General features: G+C 35.8%; 1 protein-coding gene across 1 annotated transcript in view; it reads right to left on the reverse strand.

Moving 5' to 3' along the window:
• Window positions 1–19807, reverse strand: part of HEATR5B (HEAT repeat containing 5B) — a 102369-nt gene that overhangs the window by 75964 nt on the left and 6598 nt on the right. The window contains exons 5-14 of the mRNA XM_008700232.2: window positions 16369–16518; window positions 12775–12946; window positions 11184–11341; window positions 9979–10228; window positions 6271–6426; window positions 5521–5771; window positions 3603–3714; window positions 1937–2089; window positions 796–895; window positions 374–483 (exon numbers count right to left, since the gene is read on the reverse strand). Of these exons, the coding sequence (XP_008698454.1) occupies window positions 374–483; window positions 796–895; window positions 1937–2089; window positions 3603–3714; window positions 5521–5771; window positions 6271–6426; window positions 9979–10228; window positions 11184–11341; window positions 12775–12946; window positions 16369–16518 (1612 nt within the window). The remainder of the gene's footprint in view (window positions 1–373; window positions 484–795; window positions 896–1936; window positions 2090–3602; window positions 3715–5520; window positions 5772–6270; window positions 6427–9978; window positions 10229–11183; window positions 11342–12774; window positions 12947–16368; window positions 16519–19807) is intronic.

Consider the following 19807-nt stretch of genomic DNA (forward strand, 5'->3'; position numbering starts at 1 on the left):
AAAAAATAAATAAATAAAAGCATAGACTTTAAAGCTGAACCAGCTGGGTTTGAATCCAAGCTCTGCCACTTACTAGATCTCAGACTTGGGCAAGTTACCTTACCTCTCTGTACCCACGGTTCATAAAATACAGCTGCATTACCTCACAGAGTTGTGGTTAGAGTCAATGGAGGTAATGCACGTACAGGGATTAGAACAGACCCGGAACACAGTAAGTGCTCAACAAGTGTTAGCTACTCTATATAAAGAAAAGTAAAATGGTTGTCTTCCTCTGCAAAGTCAGGGGAGAGTCTTGGTCAGAACTCTATAATACTGTGAAGAACTGGAAAGGTATACTGAAAAATTTTTATTAGATACCGTAAATTTTATTTACCTTCATAAGTTTTTGGAGGTAACAAAGCCAAGATATCATAAAGTCTTAAACGGACCATTGCAGCACTGGCTTTCAGATGGGCTCCATGGGCTTTAATTACAGATGGAATGCTAAAATATCAAAAGTATAGTTGGTATCAGCACTAGAATAAGTGTTACTTAAAACATTTTCAGTAGTGTATCGATGAACTGTCAAAATACATTGGCGAATATAACATTTTCATTTTAGTTTATTCCATGGCCTTTACTGGAACACTATAAAATACAATTTTATTTCGATCCATACCATTACTATAATTTTAAAGTCATTTTAAAACAGTAAAGTTTTATATGTTTCGTATATGATATTAGAGGGAAGCACAAAACATGACTATTTATAAATATGTAAAACTGGATGTTAACTTGTCATAATTGCTTACTTACTGTGACATCATAGTCATGGCACATTCAATAGGGGTCATCAATTTTCTAATCACATCTTCAGTTAGGAGCTCAGGGCAATGTGCAACGAAACTCCTCATTGCTAGATAAAATTTTTAAAATAACAGATTTAGGCTAGCTTTTGTGAAATAAAATAATTATAGAATTATATAAAGATACCTATAATTCTCCATTATTATAAAACACAAGGTTCTGAAATCAGGTCAAACCACAAGAAGAACTAACTGCAACTACAGAGAAAGATCATTAGAAAAGGCTAGAAGAAAGGTGGAGGGAGGGAAGATATTTGTTAGGAGATTTCTGTGAGTGGGAAATCAAAGGTCTTGTAACATCACTAAATTCAGATAACTACAAAGAAAGCGGTTTCAAGACAGAACCAAGAGTGCACAAAATAGCTCAGTGAGAAGGAACATCTTTGCTGCCTCTTTAGCTACAGAACTAAGACAAAAACAGCTCTTAGATGTGTGGGAACAAAACAGGCCCCTTGCCCTGCCGCCCTTATGCTTTAGTGTATATCTCTTTCCCACAATTTGGAAAAAGAAGGACTTTTCACTCTGAGATAAACCAAAAAAGAACAGAGTCACCCAGTATAATTCTAGTTCTCAAAGGAAACCAAACTTGAGCATTTCCTGTAAGTTGCTGACTTCTATATAAAAACAACTTTTTTCATAATTTTTGTAATACTGATGTCTGGAAAAAAATGCATCAACATTTGCAGATTTGATAATGCTAGCTGTCTGTCCATTATGAAAAGACTTGCTGTCAACTCAGTAACCTTGGAGATCCTGAGTTTCTTCTTCCTTTGAATACCGACTGGGCTGTTTATGTGGTGGCCACTGCCTCTCTGACAGGTGGACAACTGCAATAACCAGCAATCAAAGGCCTGGGCTCCGGCTTTCATCTTACCACTAATGCTAACCTCGTTTTCAGAGTCTCAGCTTCATTTCCATTGCAAAATTAGCAAACCGGCACAGGTTATTTATAAAGTTTCTTTCTAAATCTACAAGTCTATGAATTTATCATTACACATTAAAATAAAATTTGAAGTAGTGATTTTCCTTCCCTTCACAAATATTTTAGTAATAAAATAATATTCTGAGAGTGCAATCCTTTCAGTTCTTACCACATAAAGCTCCGGCACGACCTTCCAATGTTACCTGCCAGGTAAAAGAATCGCCTCGGGCCTTCTCGGCCTCCAATTCCTTTAGAGAACGGGGAAAAACATTTCTCCACAGTAACAACATCTTGGGCAGATGATAACGAACAACAGATGGTCCTATTGGAGAAAACAAGAATGTGAAACCATACATATAACCATATATATAAAACATATACTACAAACAAAAGTCAAAGACCCCCCACACAGGCTTTAACAATACCTATCATTTCACTCTATCTTTATCTGTAATAGTAAATATGTGTCTTTTATTTTCCAGTTTGAGAAATGATTGACACACATCACTGTATAAGTTTAAAATGTGCAGCATGATGGTTTGGGTTACAAATAATTGTAAAATGAGTACCACGACAGGTGCAGCCAACATTCATCATCTCATATAGACACAATAAAATGAAAAAAAAAATTTTTTAATTTTCTTCTTGTGACACCAACTCTCAGGATTGACTCTCTTATCAGCTCTCCTGTCTGTCACACAGGAGTGTTTTCTGGACCCACAGTGCCGCATGCCACATCCCTGTACTTAGCTCAGAACTGCAAGGATATACCTTCTGACCGTCGTCCTCCACTTCCTCCTCCCCCACCTGAAAATGTTTCTTAACCTATCTATTAAAGCATAATAAAACTCACCTACAAAGTAGCAATATTTTTAGCAGCCAAACATAAATCCATAAAAAGTACTTTAAAAGAAATTACCCAACTATATTCAGAATGTTGGATCATGCATTATCAATAATGAAATACATCTGGGACACATCTTATTGTATCTTTTCTATAAATACATAAGTATATAAACATAGACCCCCAGTCCCACACACACACATCTATATATTCCTCCATTTGGGGGGGGCAATGGATATGGCTAATTTTGTTTTATAGAGGAGCAGTATGTTTAGAACTAAGAATTTACATTGCTAAGAAATTCCTTTCACGTATCATTTTACATATTTAACATAAATTTCTGGAAAAGTTAGCACTTTTTATTTTCTTTAGAAAACCAGGTCAAAGTATAACTTCCAGAAGGTAGAAGTGGTGAGTGACTCTGTAGCGCACAGACACATACACACCCTTTCTCACAGCAGCAGCTGAATATGTGACCTAAAAAGTAGACACATCTCATCTCCATGACAGCATGTCTTTCTGTTCTGTGTACAGTGCTAAATTTTGCCTGCATCTCAGATTTGTCATAGCACTTAGGATAGTGAAATGCAGACGGGCAACCCCAGAAAAGCAGCACCAACAAGATCATTTAAATGTGACCTTATAACCCTACTAAAATCATGAACCAAAATCATGTCACTCACATCACTCTGGGGATGGAATGTGCCCCAGTACTCTCATCATTCGGTTAACACTAAACCAATTTAGTTAGACCAGGGCTTTTCTGATAGTAAAGGTGAAATTTTGTTAACAATTTTCTCATTAAATGCACTTAAGCAGAAATTACCAAAAATAGGAATCTACTCCCAAATAAGAGGAAAAACATCTTCACCAATTTTATCATGTCATTCAAAGTCTAAAATGTGAAGTTTAATACTTTTAAATCAAATTTTCTTTACCGTCTACTGACAGTTATACAGTTAGACAAGATCCTACTCAAATATGACTATACCTAAAGTCATAAGTGCTCCAAGTAAAAGCCATCCAGCTTGGGTGCGCTGTAAAGACAGCCTGCTATTTTGGGCAGCAGTTCGTAAGAGATCTTCAGCAATACTAACTACCATCTGCAAGAGAAGTTTAGAATTGGATTTTAACTGAAACAATTTAAATAAGAATTTAAATAAGAATATACATAGCTAGTATGCTTAGTTAAAAAAAGAAGTTGTCCTTTTTTGTTGCTGCTGTTAACATGTTTTAAAAGAGGCAACATCAAGACCTACTTAATTCTGATTGCACGGCTGTCTCTGAGGAGGCCCCACACAGCACAGCGGTTAAGAGAGAGCTCCAGAGCCAGACTGCCTGGGTTCATATCCTAGCTTTGTCATTTCCCGGCTTTCTGACCTGGGATAAGTTAACTTCCCTGCCTCAGTTCCCTCATTGGTAAAATAGGAATAATAGGAATGCCAACCTCACTCCAGCTAGGATTAAATAAGTTAATACAGCAAAGCACTCAGAAGAGTGCTGGTTCATGTAACCATTTCATAAACGCTATTATTGGTAGTACTATTCTCCTATACTCAGAGATTTGTTGAACTCCCATTATGTTTCTGCCATTAAGCTAAGACTTACAGTTTTAGAGAAGTCAGAGGGAAAACGGCAAGTAATAAGCAGCACATGATTAAATGACAAAACAGTAAGACAGATGTAGTTTGGTCTGCAAAGGGGAGGTTATCCAAGATGGAGTAGCTCTGAGGAGATTGCACGAAAGAAATGGCACTCGAATTGGGCCTCTAAACAAATGGATCAGTTTGGTACACATGACCAAGAAGGGGGACGAGATTCTAATGTGTGAATAATGGCATGAAGGCTGAAAAAGACATAGGAAGGAAGCAAGATGACTAGTCTAGGTAGAGCAGAGGGAAATGAGAATGAATGGGTAGAATGAAGGCAAACTGTGGAGGTGCCAGTTTACCAGACAGAGGGGATTAGATTTATTCTCTGAGCACTGGGTAGTCCCAAAGGGTCTCTGAGCTAATGTGAAACATGAAAGTGATGTGGGGAGATGGGAGAAAGACCGCAGGCAGGATAATCAGAGAGGAGGCAATTGAACAACAAAAGGAGAATGGAAGCCAAGATTCAAACAGTAGCTATGGAACTCTTTTTTTTTTTTTAATCATACAGTACATCGTTAATTTCTGATGTAGTGTTCCATGATTCATTGTTTGTGTATAACACCCAGTGCTCCATGCAATACATGCCCTCCTTAATACCCATCACCGGGCTAACCCAACCCCCCCACCCCCTCCCCTCTAAAACCCTCAGTTTGTTTCCCGGAGTCCACAGTCTGTCATGGCTCGTCTATGAACTCTTAAGAACGAAGGATCTGGGCCTGATGTCCCAGAAAGAATAAGAAGTTAAAAACCTAGCCCCAATCTACATATGTAAAGTTGCAAATAATATTTACATAAACACTTAATATTCTTGGGGAAAAAAACCATAATAGTATTAGTAGGTATAGTAGAAAGAGAAAGAAAAAAGAACTGACTCATAAAAACCATTCAACTATTATTATTATCAAAATGGTAAATGCAATAACATAGTCTCCTGACATCTTTGAATACAACAATATGAATTTTTATCTCTAAAAGCTGAAAAAAACCCTCTGATTTCTACATAATTACCATAAGAGTCTTTTTTTCTTCTAAAATAAAATGATACTATACCCAGACAAAATCTACTATTCCTATGCAAAATTAAATATCAAATTTTAATTAGGGTCTGTCAACTCCATATTGGCAGAACACTCTATTTTACATTGCTATAGTACAACTGTTGTTTGATCACCCAGCTCAACATGAAACACAGAAGGTGTTCCGAGAAAGACTAAAGCCCACATGACAGCACTTATAATTTCACGGTCTCTGCCATACCTTTCCCTTGGCATGAGGAATGCCCAACGGACACTGATGAACTCCACCTAACAAAGCAGCCATTGCAAAGCTGTATCCACTAACAGCTTCTGGGGACGTTTTCAAGTTGTTGAGCCGTTCTGCACACCTGTCTAGAAATGGTGTCAGCTGGAATGGTAATGCCACGGCCACACAGCGCAAACACCAGGCGGCGGCAAGCCGGGCAGCCATACTTGGATGAAGAAGCACTGAAGTCACAGTTTCCAAAAGTCCTATAGAGAAATACACAAAAAAGGGCTCTTTATGAAGTCAAATGATTTCATGAACTAGAAGAATATGTGTAACACAATGATTAAAATCATAATCATTATGGTTTTACCCAAGTACTTTCAGAACTTTGCCAAAAACACATAACCTCAGAAATAGTAGAGAATTTCAAAGGAACATTTTCTACAAAAAACGTAGTATAATTATATTCAAAAAATATATAAATGTTGATATAAAAATTAAATATGTATTCAACAAATGTTAGCCAATTATTAGAAACAAACTATCATGACTCTTCTGTCTCCCCAAACTTTATTCCACTATTTATTCAACATTCACAAACCCAGTGAATCTTAACTTAAATAAAACCCAACTTTTAACAAATGATCTGAAAAACTACTAATTGTAATGGCAAGCAACTAATCAGAAGTTAAATTATCAATCACACTTAGGACTTTTTTTTTAAATGGTAAAAAGAATTCCAGCAAAAGTGAATTATCATACCTATAGATGCTTCCTGAATAAGAGGGGATGCAGTAGCGTTCAGGCTCTGCACCAGGCTCCCGAGCTCTTGGAGGGCACAGACCATCACATGCTGGCTTGCTGCGATATCTGCTGCTCCAGATTTGTTTTCACCACTAGTATCATTCACTACTGCTTCTGGAAACACATAATCATGTGTTTGATGTGGGTGAATTAAATTGTGGCATAATTTTTTTGATTTATACAATTGACATATTTATACCAACATTCTACCAGTTCATGTCTGGGTGTTAAAATCCTGTATGTAATTACTTCTGAGCAGAACACCTGTGTAACTAAACACTGAAGTGACTTAAAACACTGTTTAATGACATCATAACAGTACTGAAATACACATTGAGGTATTTTGCCTGCTTCCAGGAATACACCCAACTTCAGCAAGCCACAGTGTACAGAAGCACTGGCTCCCCAGAGAGGCACCTGGATTCCAATCCCAACTCCACCAGTCACGTCAGCTACATGACACTGGGCAAGACACTCCACTAATCCAAGTCTCAAGTTCCCCATCTGCTGAGAGGGTTAAGGGACTATCTCAGAGTACTGTGGGGATTAAAAAGTCAATTCACATAAAGAATAGAGCACAACGCTGCCCACAATACACATGCGGTCAATGTCAGCAGCCATTATTGTTACTTCATTACTATCGTTGCTACCTCAAGTGCTGCAATATATTGATAGCAACACTGTCAAATTACTGACCAGAAAGCAAATCTGTAAGGAAACTGGCTTTAGAATTTCTTACTGAGATGTGCCTCAAAGTTCCCATTAGCTTTGCTGCCTCCTTCCCTGACCTTTCAACAGAACTGAAATGTATTTAACATGAGACAACTAAAGATTCCTTGTCAAATTACTAATTGAGAATATATTCGGCCCATAAATCCCAGATGGTAGCACTGTATTTAATTCTGCTTTTAAGATTTTTTAAAAAATCAAATGGCTAATCTATGACCTTAAGATTAATAACCCTTCCATGACAGTAAAACTTCCTTACCTTTTTTGCATTCATCATGTATTAATAGACTATAAGATGAAATCAGAGAGGGAGACAAACCATGAGACTCTTAACTACAGGGAACAAACTGAGGGTTGCTGGAGGGGAGGTGAGTGGGGGGATGGGGTAACTGGGCGATGGGCATTAGGAGGGCACTTGATGTAATGAGCACTGGGTGTTATATACAACTGATGAATCACTGAACTCTACCTCTGAAACTAATAATATGCTATACGTTAATTAATTGAATTTAAATTTTAAAAAGACTATAAAAAATATAATACATAATAACAGATTAGATTAATACATTACAGACTGTAATTTTTATGATGGACCTTTTTATTTTCAGCTATTTCTAGACTTGGAAATGGGTGAACTCTATCTTTTGATTGCTAAACCTTGATCAGGTACTATCTATGTCGGGTTCACTATTTAATTTCCACAATCTGGCACAGTGTTTCTGGCACTTAAACAGTTCTTCAACACACCATTTTACAAATATTTTTCATGTTGTGAACCTAGGACAGATTACTATTTTAATATAACTAAAGAACAATACCTCATTAATTTAAATACCCTTTAACTCACCATTCAGAACCTTCAGTTAGCCCTGCATTTAAAAATGTTTTGCTTGGGGCACCTGGGTGGCTCAGTTGGTTAGGCAACCAACTCTTGATTTCAGCTTGGGTCATGATCTCAGGGTCATGGGATTGAGCCCCATGATGGGCTCCGCGCTCACCGCAGTGTCTGCTTGATTCTCTCCCTCTGCTCTTCCCCCCAACATGTGCATTTTCTCCCTCTCTCAAATAAATAAATAAAAATCTTTAAAAAATAAAAAAATAAAAATGGTTTGCTTGATGTGGATGGAGCTAGAGTGTATTATGCTAAGTGAAATAAGTCAGTCAGAGAAAGACAAACACCATATGATCTCACTCATATGTGGAATTTAAGAAAAAAACAGATAAACACATGGGAAGGGAGTAAAAAAGGAGAGAGGGAAACAAATCATAAGACTTTTAATGATACAGAACAAACTGAGGGGTGATGGAGGATAGTGGGTGGGGGATGGGTTGAGGGGTGATAGGTATTAAGGAGGGCCCTTGTTGTGATGAACACTAGGTGTTGTATGTAAGTGATAAATCACTGAATTCTACTTCTGAAACCAATATTGCACTATATGTTAACTAAAATTTAAATAAAAAATTTTTAAATAAAAAAATAAAAATGGTATGCTAAGTAAGCTATTATAAACAAAGAAAACTATAACCATTTGTGAATTTACTTTTACTGATTTAAAAAATTTTTAATATGTATTCTTTAAATATAAATTACTGATTATTCTCTATTCATTAAATTCTTATTTCTTCTTTTTAAGATTTATTTATTTATTTATTTGACAGAGAGAGAGAAAGCAAACGGGAGAAGGGCAGAGGGAGAGAATCTCAGACTCCCCGCTGAGTGCAGAGCCCAATGTAGGGCTCAATCCCACAATCCTGAGATCATGACCTGAGCCGAAATCAAGAGTAGGATGCTTAATTGAATGAACCACCCAGGCACCCCATTAAATTCTTATTTCTAAAGACCACTATTAGGCAATATAATTTGCCTGATTAATGTTAAGAAAACTGAAGTGTCCTACAGAATGTATATTTTACCTTGTTTAGTTCCCTGATTGGATTACAAGTTCCATGAAGGCAGGAACTTTTATCTCACTCATTATTCAAATACTGACTTACTGCTTTGCAATCCCGAATACTCAATAACTACTTGTTAAACTGAAAAATTTATAAAATGCACATTTCTTTTAATTCTGAATTACTGAGGTTATATATCCTACAGTGGGCTAATAACCACCTGTAATTGTTCCTATCTAAGTCTTCATATTAAACCTATTAACAAAAGGAAAACAAACAAACAAACAAACATGTGTTTATAAAACAAAAGGCTCAAGCAAAAAAATTGCAATAGGTTGTTCCTTAAAGATAGCAAAGCAATATACTGTAGCATACCAGGAAAGCTAGAACATCAATACCAGGTACTAGAAATGAAACAGAAAACCTAACCTTTCAAACATGCTACTCAAATCTTTAAAAATTCTTTTTTTAAAAATTTTTATTTATTTATTTATTTTTGATGTAAAGTTCGATGATTTATTAGTTGCGTATAACACCCAATGCACCATGCAATATGTGCCCTCCTTACTACCCATCGCCAAGTTGGTACAGCCACTCTGGAAAACAGTGTGGAGGTCCCTTAAAAAGTTAAAAAATTGAGCTACCCTATGACCCAGCCATTGCACTACTGGGTGTTTACTCCAAAGATACAGACGTAGTGAAGAGAAGGGCCATATGCACCCCAATGTTCATAGCAGCATTGTCCACAATAGCTAAATCGTGGAAGGAGCCAAGATGCCCTTCAAGAGATGACTGGATTAAGAAGCAGTGGTCCATGTATACAATGGAATATTACTCAGCTATCAAAAAGAACGATTTCTCAACATAAAAATTCTATGTCACTGTAATTACATGGTTTTAATAACAAAAGTACTCAATAAAAGTGACTATTAAAACACAGTCCAGAACGACATGAACTAATCAGATTAGTACTTATTAAGAATAATAACATAAAGCTAAATGACTAAAGAAATCAACAACACACATCAAGATACCAATTCTTACCTACTGCTTTCATTTGTTTTCCAATAGCTTGGCATATTTCTTTGGCAGCTGCAATCTGGGCTTTTTCACCTAGCAAACTGCCCACGGTAGCTCTTAGGATAAAGGAGACACATCGTCTTGAGTAAACAGCCTCTACATGTGTTTGCGTCGCCCGAGGATGGGAAACCAGATCAAGTACGTGGGACAAGAATGTAGCAAAGCTACGCTCCAACCACTGACCACCCAATGTAGTTACAAAAACAACATATGCCTATAAATAAAGATATAACTTCAGATAAATTATATAAAAGAATTGATATTACTGATAAAGCAACTACAAAAATAAATGATCACAGCATGCAAAATAAAATTATACTTGAGATTCAGGTTGAGAAAATTTAATACTTAAGACATTTTTAGTACTTCTAGCATAGGAATTACTGGTGGAAGTATCTTTGGCTAAAAACTGTTCTTAGTAGCTTCCTGAAGAATGCAAAAAGACAGTAGGGAGAGAGGGAAGGAGAGCTGAATTCATCCTAATGATGAGGAAGGTAATAGGTTATAGGAATAAGAAAACGCTCACATCCTAAATAAACATTGACCTACGACTAGAAACCCCTGCTTGTGACTGTAAGATAAAAATGGTTTACTTCTACTTTACACTTGTTTCAGGAACAATGTATAGTTGGAGTGATTTTGACTAAGACCACAAAGAAACATTTTATCTTATTATGTATTAATTATTCTTAGATCATTAACCATAACACCTTATTTGCTTAATCATTATTTTGCAATTTTAATTCCAAGTCAGGATTAGTTTCATAATTACATTGGTGATTACTCATTAATGATAAATCCAATCAAAGTATTAACCAATATGGTTAGCTACAGGGTCATTAGAGAACATTAAAATCTAAATGCCTCAAGCTATCTGAATACAATTTCAATTAAAACTGAATTATTTTACATCTGATTTTCTGCCAAGTAAAGTCTGGGAAGATGTTGTATACTTATATAAATATAGCAGACAAACGCTTATTTACACGGCATTAAGAATCTATCCTTCCATATAAGTGTAATTTGGAATTTGAATGTAATTCATTCATTTGGTAAAATAAATATTTTGGGAAAAAAACAGACAATATTAAAAATCTGTGTGTACTAAGAGTCTTCCATGAGATTTCACCAGCAATGTGAGAATTCTTTCATATGTATCCATTACAAACCTGGGTAACTCCAACTCTCACTTCACGATTAACAGACCCTCCGACTTTTAACATCTCTCCACCACTCTTTAAAAAACCTGACCCTCCACGTAGAAATCCTGTGGCCATGAGTTCTAAGACTTCATCAAATGTCGCTCGCTTCACGTTCTGGCGCATTACTTTCAAAAAGAAAAGTAAATTCATAAGTAATCTATTTTGTTATTAGTTGTATAACATTTTCTAATAAATCTAGCTTAAAACTCAAGAAATTATTTTCAAGGATCCTTAAACTACTACAAAGATAGGGTCCTTTCATTTTCTTACAGTCTTTAAATTTACAATGTACTTGTAAAAGTAAATTCAATCTTGAAGCAAAAAATGCTAGGAAAAATGGAAGGAGCTAGAAATTAAAAGCAATTCACTAAATCTATGCCAAACATACTCTAATAATGTTAACCCTGATACATGTAACACAACAAGAGCAAAGCACACCCACAGCAGACACTGCTAATGGATCACAGCCCTCACTCCCAACTGAGCAGACTCAAAGAAACTTTGTCAAGTCCATGCTTTCTAGACAACAGTTAGCAATAGATTAAAATGTCACTGGACAGCAGAATTGCCATTCTCTTGTAGAGAGCTTCATAGTTTAGAAAGTCCTTTCTCATACAGCTGCAAACATAATCCTCACAAAAAGTCTGTAGGAGAGCCATAAAGCTCATGATTAAGTATGTAGACTTTGGAATTTGGCTGCCTGGGTTTAAATTTCAGCTCTGACACTTAACAGAACACTTAGACCACAAATTACACAATCCCTGTAAGCCTCAATTTCCTTGTTTATAAGTGGGAATAGTAACAGTACTTATAGTACATCAGGCTTTTGCGAGGATTAAATAAAACAATTCAGTTATATGCTGAATTCAGTGCCTCGCACATAGCACTTAATAAACGTTACCTGTCATCATCATCTAATCGTGCAGATTGAAGACAAAGAGACTAAAGCTCAAAGGGTTTTATTAGCTCAAATTAGCTCAAAGCTAATTAACATAAGAGCTAGGACTTGAATCTGTAACATCTGATTCTCCTACTACATAGAGCTGGAGTAGGGGTGGGGACAGTAGCACCTGTGGCTGGGCTCCCTCAGGGTCCACTCACAACCCTCACTGAGGCATCTCTATGGAAATGTGAGGCACAGAAGTTACATGACAAATGTCTCTGATTCTGCTTACAGTAATGGTCCCCCCTCCAAAAAAAGTAAAATAATACTGTACTATAAAAGGAATCTACTCATCAGAGATTGAAAGTAAGGAAGCATATAAAGTACCAGATTCCAGTCCCTTGAAGATTATACAAAACCATTTCATAAATCTTACTTGCTTATATATCCACTATACTTGATATATATTATCTTGCACATTATAACCATAAAGAAATGTCTTGTCTTTATCAAGGAAAATGCCATTTGGGTAGTTCTATTTCCTGAAAAAGCAGACAGACACTTAACTATTTAAATCTTTCAAGTGACTTGCCTATAACAAATAACTCATTTAGATATATTTCATATGCCTTCAAATATCTGTTACAGTCTACATCAGGGATTGGCAAATGATACCTGTTGCTTGTTTTGGCATCAACGCTGTAGCCATGACTGTTCCTAAGAGTTTAGACACTGCCACTCGAACCCCATAATTTGAGTTTTCCAAAGCCTTAAAGCAGTGAGTGGCAATATTTTCCAATTCAGCAGTCCACATGAACACAGCTTCATTCTGTAGTTCTAGTAGACACTGGAATTTAAAAAAAAAAAAGTAAATTAATTACATCCTAGAACTTCCACTTCCAGAGATATAGTAATGAAAATCAGATTTACTCTCTCTCCTAAAATAACCAAAAAATTAAAATATACGAAAGAACAGTTTTCAAGACACTGGACATCAGGCAATGAAGGATAGCGATCCTTAAGAGATGGAAAACAAACTTAACCCTATAATTGCCCCAGCTTACAGCCTCCAGAGTGTTTTCAGTACTTAGGAGAAGACATTTAACACTAAACTCCTAAATTAGAAAGAAGAAAGATCTCAAATCAATAACCTCAGCTTGTACCTTAAGAAACTGATGACGTATTTAGCACAAAGTAAGCAGGGGAGAAAAGAGAATAATAAAGATAACAGAGCTGAAATAGAAAACTGAAAAAGAATAGAAATAAAACCCAAAGCTGCTTCTTTGAGATGACTAATAAATTTGATAAATCTCTAGCCAGACAAAGGAAAGAGAAAAGACACCAATTACCAAAATTAGGAATGAGAGAGTCACATCACTACAGATTCAATATATATTAAAAGAACAGAGAGAATATCATAAGCAACTTTATGCCAATAAATCTGACAACTTAAATGAAATAGACAACTCACTAAAGAAGAAACAGATAACCTAAGTAGCCCAGTATTGATTTTTTAAATTCAATTTGTAAGGGTGCCTGGGTAGCTCAGCTGGTTAAGCATCTGACCCTCGGTTTTGCCTCAGGTCATAATCTTGGGGCATGTTGTGGGATGGAGCCCCATGACCAGCTCCTTGCTCATCAGGGAGTCTGCTTGAGATTCTTTCCCTCTGCCCTTCCCCCATGTGCTCGTTCATGTGAACGCTCTCTTTCTCTCTCAAATAAATAAATAAATCTTTTTTTTTAAAAGATTTTATTTATTTATTTGACAGAGATAGAGACAGCCAGCGAAAGAGGGAACACAAGCAGGGGAGTGGGAGAGGAAGAAGCAGGCTCATAGCGGAGGAGCCTGATGTGGGGCTCGATCCCACAACGCCGGGATCACGCCCTGAGCCGAAGGCAGATGCTTAACTGCTGTGCCACCCAGGCACCCCAATAAATAAATAAATCTTAAAATTGAATTTGTATACAAGAAAAACTGGGGAAAACTAAACAAGATCAATGGACTATGTTAATGTCAACACTATTATACTAGTTATAATATTGTATTATACTTTTGCAAGATATTACAATTGGGATGAACTGGGTAAAAGTTTATAAAGATATCTCTATATTACTTCTTATAATTGCATGTAAATCTATGATTATCTTAAAGTAAATATAATTAGAAAACAGCAACAACAAAAACAACACAAGAAATCAAATATAAAACAAAAGGCATGACAAAATCCAACATCCATTCCTCATAAAACCTCTTAGCAAGCTAGGAATATAAGGGTGCTTCCTCAACTTGATAAAAGTCATCAAGAAAAACCAACGGTTAACACTAAATGGCAAAGGACTGTACGTTTTCTCCTTAAACATCTTGAATAAGACAAGCATGTTTGCTCTCATGTTTTTAATTCAACACTGTATTGAAGGATTTAGCCAGAGCAAAAGGTATTCATATTGGAAAAGAAGTAAAACTGTCTTTATTTTTGAACATGATTGTTTATATAGAACATCTGATGGAATCTATCAAAAGAGCTGACAGAACTTATAAGTCATTTAACAACATTAGCAGATACAAGATCAATATACAAAAATCAATTGTATTTCTGTGTTAGCAATGAACAATTAGAACTTAAAATTTTAAAAACCAGTATCATTTAAAATTGCATTGAAAATATGAAATACTTAGGGATAAATCTGACAAAAGATGTCCAAGACCTATAAATGGAAACCACAAAATGCTGCTAAGGGAAAACAAATAAGACCTAAATAAATGGAGAGATACAACATGTTCAAAGGTTAGTTGATTTAATATTGTTAAGATGTCAACTCTTCCCAAATTGATCCATAGAGTCATTGTAAAATACCAGCATGAATCAGAATCCCAGCATGATATTCTTCTAGAAATTGATAAATTAATTCTAAAATTCATATGGAAATGCAAAGAGCCTAGGATACGATTTTGAAAAAGAACAAAGTTGGAAAGTTAACACTACCTGGTTTCAAGACTTATTATGAAGGTACAGTAATTAAGACAGTGTTATGGACATCAAGATAGATCAATGGAACATAACAGAGTCCAAAAATAGACCCATACGCATATGAACAACCAACTTTCAAAGAAGATGCAAAGGCAATTTAGGTGAAGAAAAGATGGCGTTTTCAATGTGATGCTGGAACAAGTGAATATACATGCACAAAAAAAAAGAACTTTGATTCATACCTTGTACCATATTTAAAAATTAACTCAAAATGGATCATATATCTAAGTATAAAACTATAAAACTTCTAGAAGGAAACATAAGAGAAACCTTCAGTTAGGAAAAGTTTTCTTAGGTACAATACTAGCAGCACAGTCTATATAATAAAAAGTGGTAAGTTGGACTTTGACAAAATTCAAAACTTCCCTACTTTCCCTTAGAAAGGCACTATTTAGAGTATGAAAAGACAGGACATAGCTGAGAATAAGTATTTGTAAATCATGTATCTGATAAAGAAATATATAAAAACCCTATATAAATACTATCAAAACTCAATAATAAGAAAACAACTCAATAAAACAACATGCAAAAGATTTTAATAGATTCTTTATCAAAGATAAGGATGGTAATGAGTACATGAAAATATGCTCATCATTAGTTATTAGGGAAATATAAACTAAAGCTACAATGAGATGTGAGTACATATCCATTAGAACGGCCAAAATGAGTAAGACTGACAATACCAAATGAGGATGTGGAGGAATTAGAAATCTCATACGTTGCTGGTGGAAATGTAAAATGGTACGAGTACTCTGGAAAATAGTTCAGCAATTTTTTTAAAAAAGTTAAACATAAATCTATCATACAATCCCATTATTCTACTCCTAGGTATTTACCCATAGTAATGCATATGTCCACACAAAAACTTGTACATAGATGCTCAGAGCTTTTTTTCTAATAGTCTGAACTGGAAGCAATTCAAATGTCCTTAACAGGTGAAGGAATAAACAAATTGTGGTACATCCACACAATGACATACCACTCAGCAATGCAAAGAAATGAACAGTGATACATTTAACAATATAGATGAATCTCAAGATAATTATGCTGAGTAAAAGAAGCCAGACCAAAGAGAGCACATACCACATGATTCCATTGTATACACTTCTACCAATTGAAACTAATCCATGGGAACACAAACTATGTTATCACATTTTAAAACTTTAAAAGAAAAAAAAAAAGCCACTGTTTAAGAGGAAGCAGGAGAAGGAATAGCATTATAAATCAGCCAAGTACTAACCTTGGCAACTGCACATCGAACAGCCATCGACCTGTCAGTCAAGAGGGACCTGGCATTCTTGTAAATATCACGATGAGAGGACGCTGCTGCACCTCCCAGTCCATTCAGAACTTTCTGTAGGCTCATTAAGATCTCACTTCGTCCTTGAGACTAGATGTGAACATAAATCAAAACTAAAAACTATGTTGTAAAACTAGTTCCATGTTTAAACAAGAACATACCAAAACACAAAAGTTTTCTGGGCTTCATAGTCTCATAGTCTTGCCTTTAGACTGTAAACAGTAAGTAATGAAAAATAAAATAAAATAAAGTATCCTAGAAAGTACCTGAAAGGGAAGAATAATTATTAACCTCAATTAAATAATGTCTTGCTGAGAAATCAGATTACCACAAGAAAACATATTTTACTGTTTCCACAACATGAGGTACAACTTAATGAGAACATGAAAATAATTTCAGATTCATGAGCATGGAATATTTTCCCATCTTTTTGTGTCTTCTTCAATGTCTTTCAAGAGTGATTTGTAGTTTCTAGAATATAGATCCTTTACGTCTCTGGTTAAGTTCATTCCGAGATAACGTATGATTTTTGGTGCTATTGTAAATGGAATGGATTCCCGAATTTCTTTCTTCAGTCTCATTGTGCATGTATAGAAATGCAACTGATTTCTGAGCATTGATTTTGCATCCCGCCACATTACTGAATTCTGTATAACTTGTAGTAGTTTGGGGATGGATTCTTTTGGGTTTTCCATATAGAGTATCATGTCATCTGCGAAGAGAGACAGTTTGACTTCTTCTTTGCCTATTTGGATACCTTTTATCCCTTTTTGTTGTCTGATTGCTGTTGCAAGGACTTCTAGTACTATGTTGAATAATAGTGGTGAGAGTGGGCATCCTTGTCGTGTTCCTGATCTTAAGGGAAAGGCTTCCAGCTTTTCCCATTGAGAATGATATTTGCTGTAGGCTTTTCATAGATGGTTTTTATGAAATTGAGGAATGTACCCTCTATCCCTACACTCTGAAGGGTTTTAATCAAGAAAGGATGCCGTATTTTGTCAAATGCTTTTTCTGCATCTATTGAGAGGATCATATGGTGCTTGACTCTTTTCTTGTTGATATAATCTATCACACTGATAGATTTGCGAATGTTGAACCACACTTGCATCCCAGGGATGAATCCCACTTGGTCTTGATGGATAATCCTTTTAATGTACTGTTGGATCCTATTAGCTAGGATCTTGTCGAGAATTTTGGCATCCATATTCGTCAGGGATATCGGTCTGTAATTCTTTTTGATGGGGTCTTTGCCTGGTTTGGGGATCAAGGTAATACTGGCCTCATAGAAGGAGTTTGGTAGTTTTCCTTCGGTTTCTATTTTTTGAAACAGCTTCAGGAGAATAGGTATTATTTCTTCTTTGAATGTTTGGTAGAATTCCCCAAGGAATCCGTCAGGCCCTGGACTCTTTTTTTGATCACTGCTTCAATCTCTTCATAATTAATCCGTCTGTTTAAAAAATCAATTTCTTCCTGCTTCAGTCTTGGTAGTTTATAGGTTTCCAGGAAGGCATCCATTTCTTCCAGGTTGTTTAATTTATTGGCATAAAGCTATTGATAAAAGTTTCTAATGATCCTTCCTATTTCATTGGTGTTGGTTGTTACCTCTCCCTTTTCATTCATAATTTTATTAATTTGGGTCCTTTCTCTATTCTTTTGGATAAGTCTGGCCAGTGGCTTATCGATCTTCTTTATTCTCTCAAAGAACCAGCTTCTAGTTCTGTTGATCTGCTCTACTGTGCTCCTGGTTTCTAATTCATTGATCTCTGCTCTAATCTTGATCACCTGCCTTCTTGTGAGTGGGTTAGGCCTATTCTTCTGTTCCTGTTCCAGCTTCTTGAGGCGAGAATATAAAAACTGCATTTTAGATTTTTCTATTCTTTTGAGTGAGGCTTGGATGGCTATGTATTTTCCCCTTAGGACTGCCTTTGCAGCGTCCCATAGGTTTTGGACCGTTGTGTTTTCATTCTCATTGGTCTCCATAAACTGTTTAAATTGATTTTTCATTTCCTGGTTTATCCAATCATTCTTGAGCAGGATGGTTCTTAGTTTCCATGTGTTTGAATTTATTCCAAATTTTTCCTTGTGATTGAGTTCCAGTTTCAAAGCATTGTGGTCTGAGAATACGCAGGGAATAATTTCGGTCTTTTGGTATCAGTTGAGACCTGTTTTGTGACCCAGAACATGGTCTATTCTTGAGAATGTTCCATGTACATTCGAAAGAATGAGTATTCTGTTGTTCTGGGGTGTAGTGTTCTACATATATACCTATGAGGTCCATCTGGTCTAGTATATCATTCAAAGCTCTTATTTCTTTGTTGATTTTCTGCTTAGGGGATCTGTCTATTGCTAATAGTGGAGTGTTGAGGTCCCCTACTACTAACGTATTTTTATCTATATGTCTCTTTATTCTGGCTAAGAGTTGGCTTGTGTATCTAGCTGCTTCCCTGTTGGGGGCGTAGATATTTATAATTGTCATATCCACTTGTTGGATACCTCCTTTAAGAATATAGTGTCCTTCTGTATCTCTAACTACAGTCTTTAGTTTAAAATCTAATCTGTCTGATATGAGAATTGCTACCCCAGCTTTCTTTTGAGGCCCATTGGCATGAAAAATGGTTTTCCATCCCTTCACTTTCAGTCTGGATGTATCTTTAGTTTCAAGATGAGTCTCTTGTAGACAGCAAATGGATGGGTCATGTCTTTTTATCCAATCTGCAACCCTGTGGCATTTATGGGAGCATTTAGGCCATTCACATTGAGAGTGATTATTGAGAGATATGATTTCAATGATGTCATGTTGCTTGTAAAATCTTTGTTTCTATAGATTGTAACTTTCTGTTCTGTATCACTCTTGGGGCCTTTTTACTTTTATAGAAACCCCTCTTAATATCTCCTGTAGGGCTGGTTTCATGGTTACGAAATTGTTCAGTGTCTGGCGATCTTGGAACGTCCTTATCTCTCCAGGGATGTACTGTATGGTGACTAACATAATAAAAAAATTATTAAAAAAAAAAAAGAAAACAATTTCAGAAACTTCAATATCACATCTCAAGGGTCCAAACTTTCAGAATGTGAACGGTTAAGCAAAGAATAATTAAGTAATATAAACCATTTAAAAGAAGAGCCATTCAACACATTTAAAAACTTGTCACAGAGCTATACTAAGTCTTCATCTTTTGATAACTAATCCAAACTTGTTTTCATATTCTTACAGTACTTGGTTCTTTCTAAGAGCATACTCATTCAAACACAGATCTCTTCCACTAGACTATAAGCTTTTAAGAGGTCAGGGACCATGTCTTGTTCATCTTTATATGCTTACTACCTCACAGTATGTCTGCAATCATAGTTTTATAATAAATGAATAAACAAATAGTTC

Source organism: Ursus maritimus, unplaced genomic scaffold (assembly GCF_017311325.1).
Source record: "Ursus maritimus isolate PB19 unplaced genomic scaffold, ASM1731132v1 scaffold_6, whole genome shotgun sequence".
NCBI lineage: Eukaryota > Metazoa > Chordata > Mammalia > Carnivora > Ursidae > Ursus > Ursus maritimus.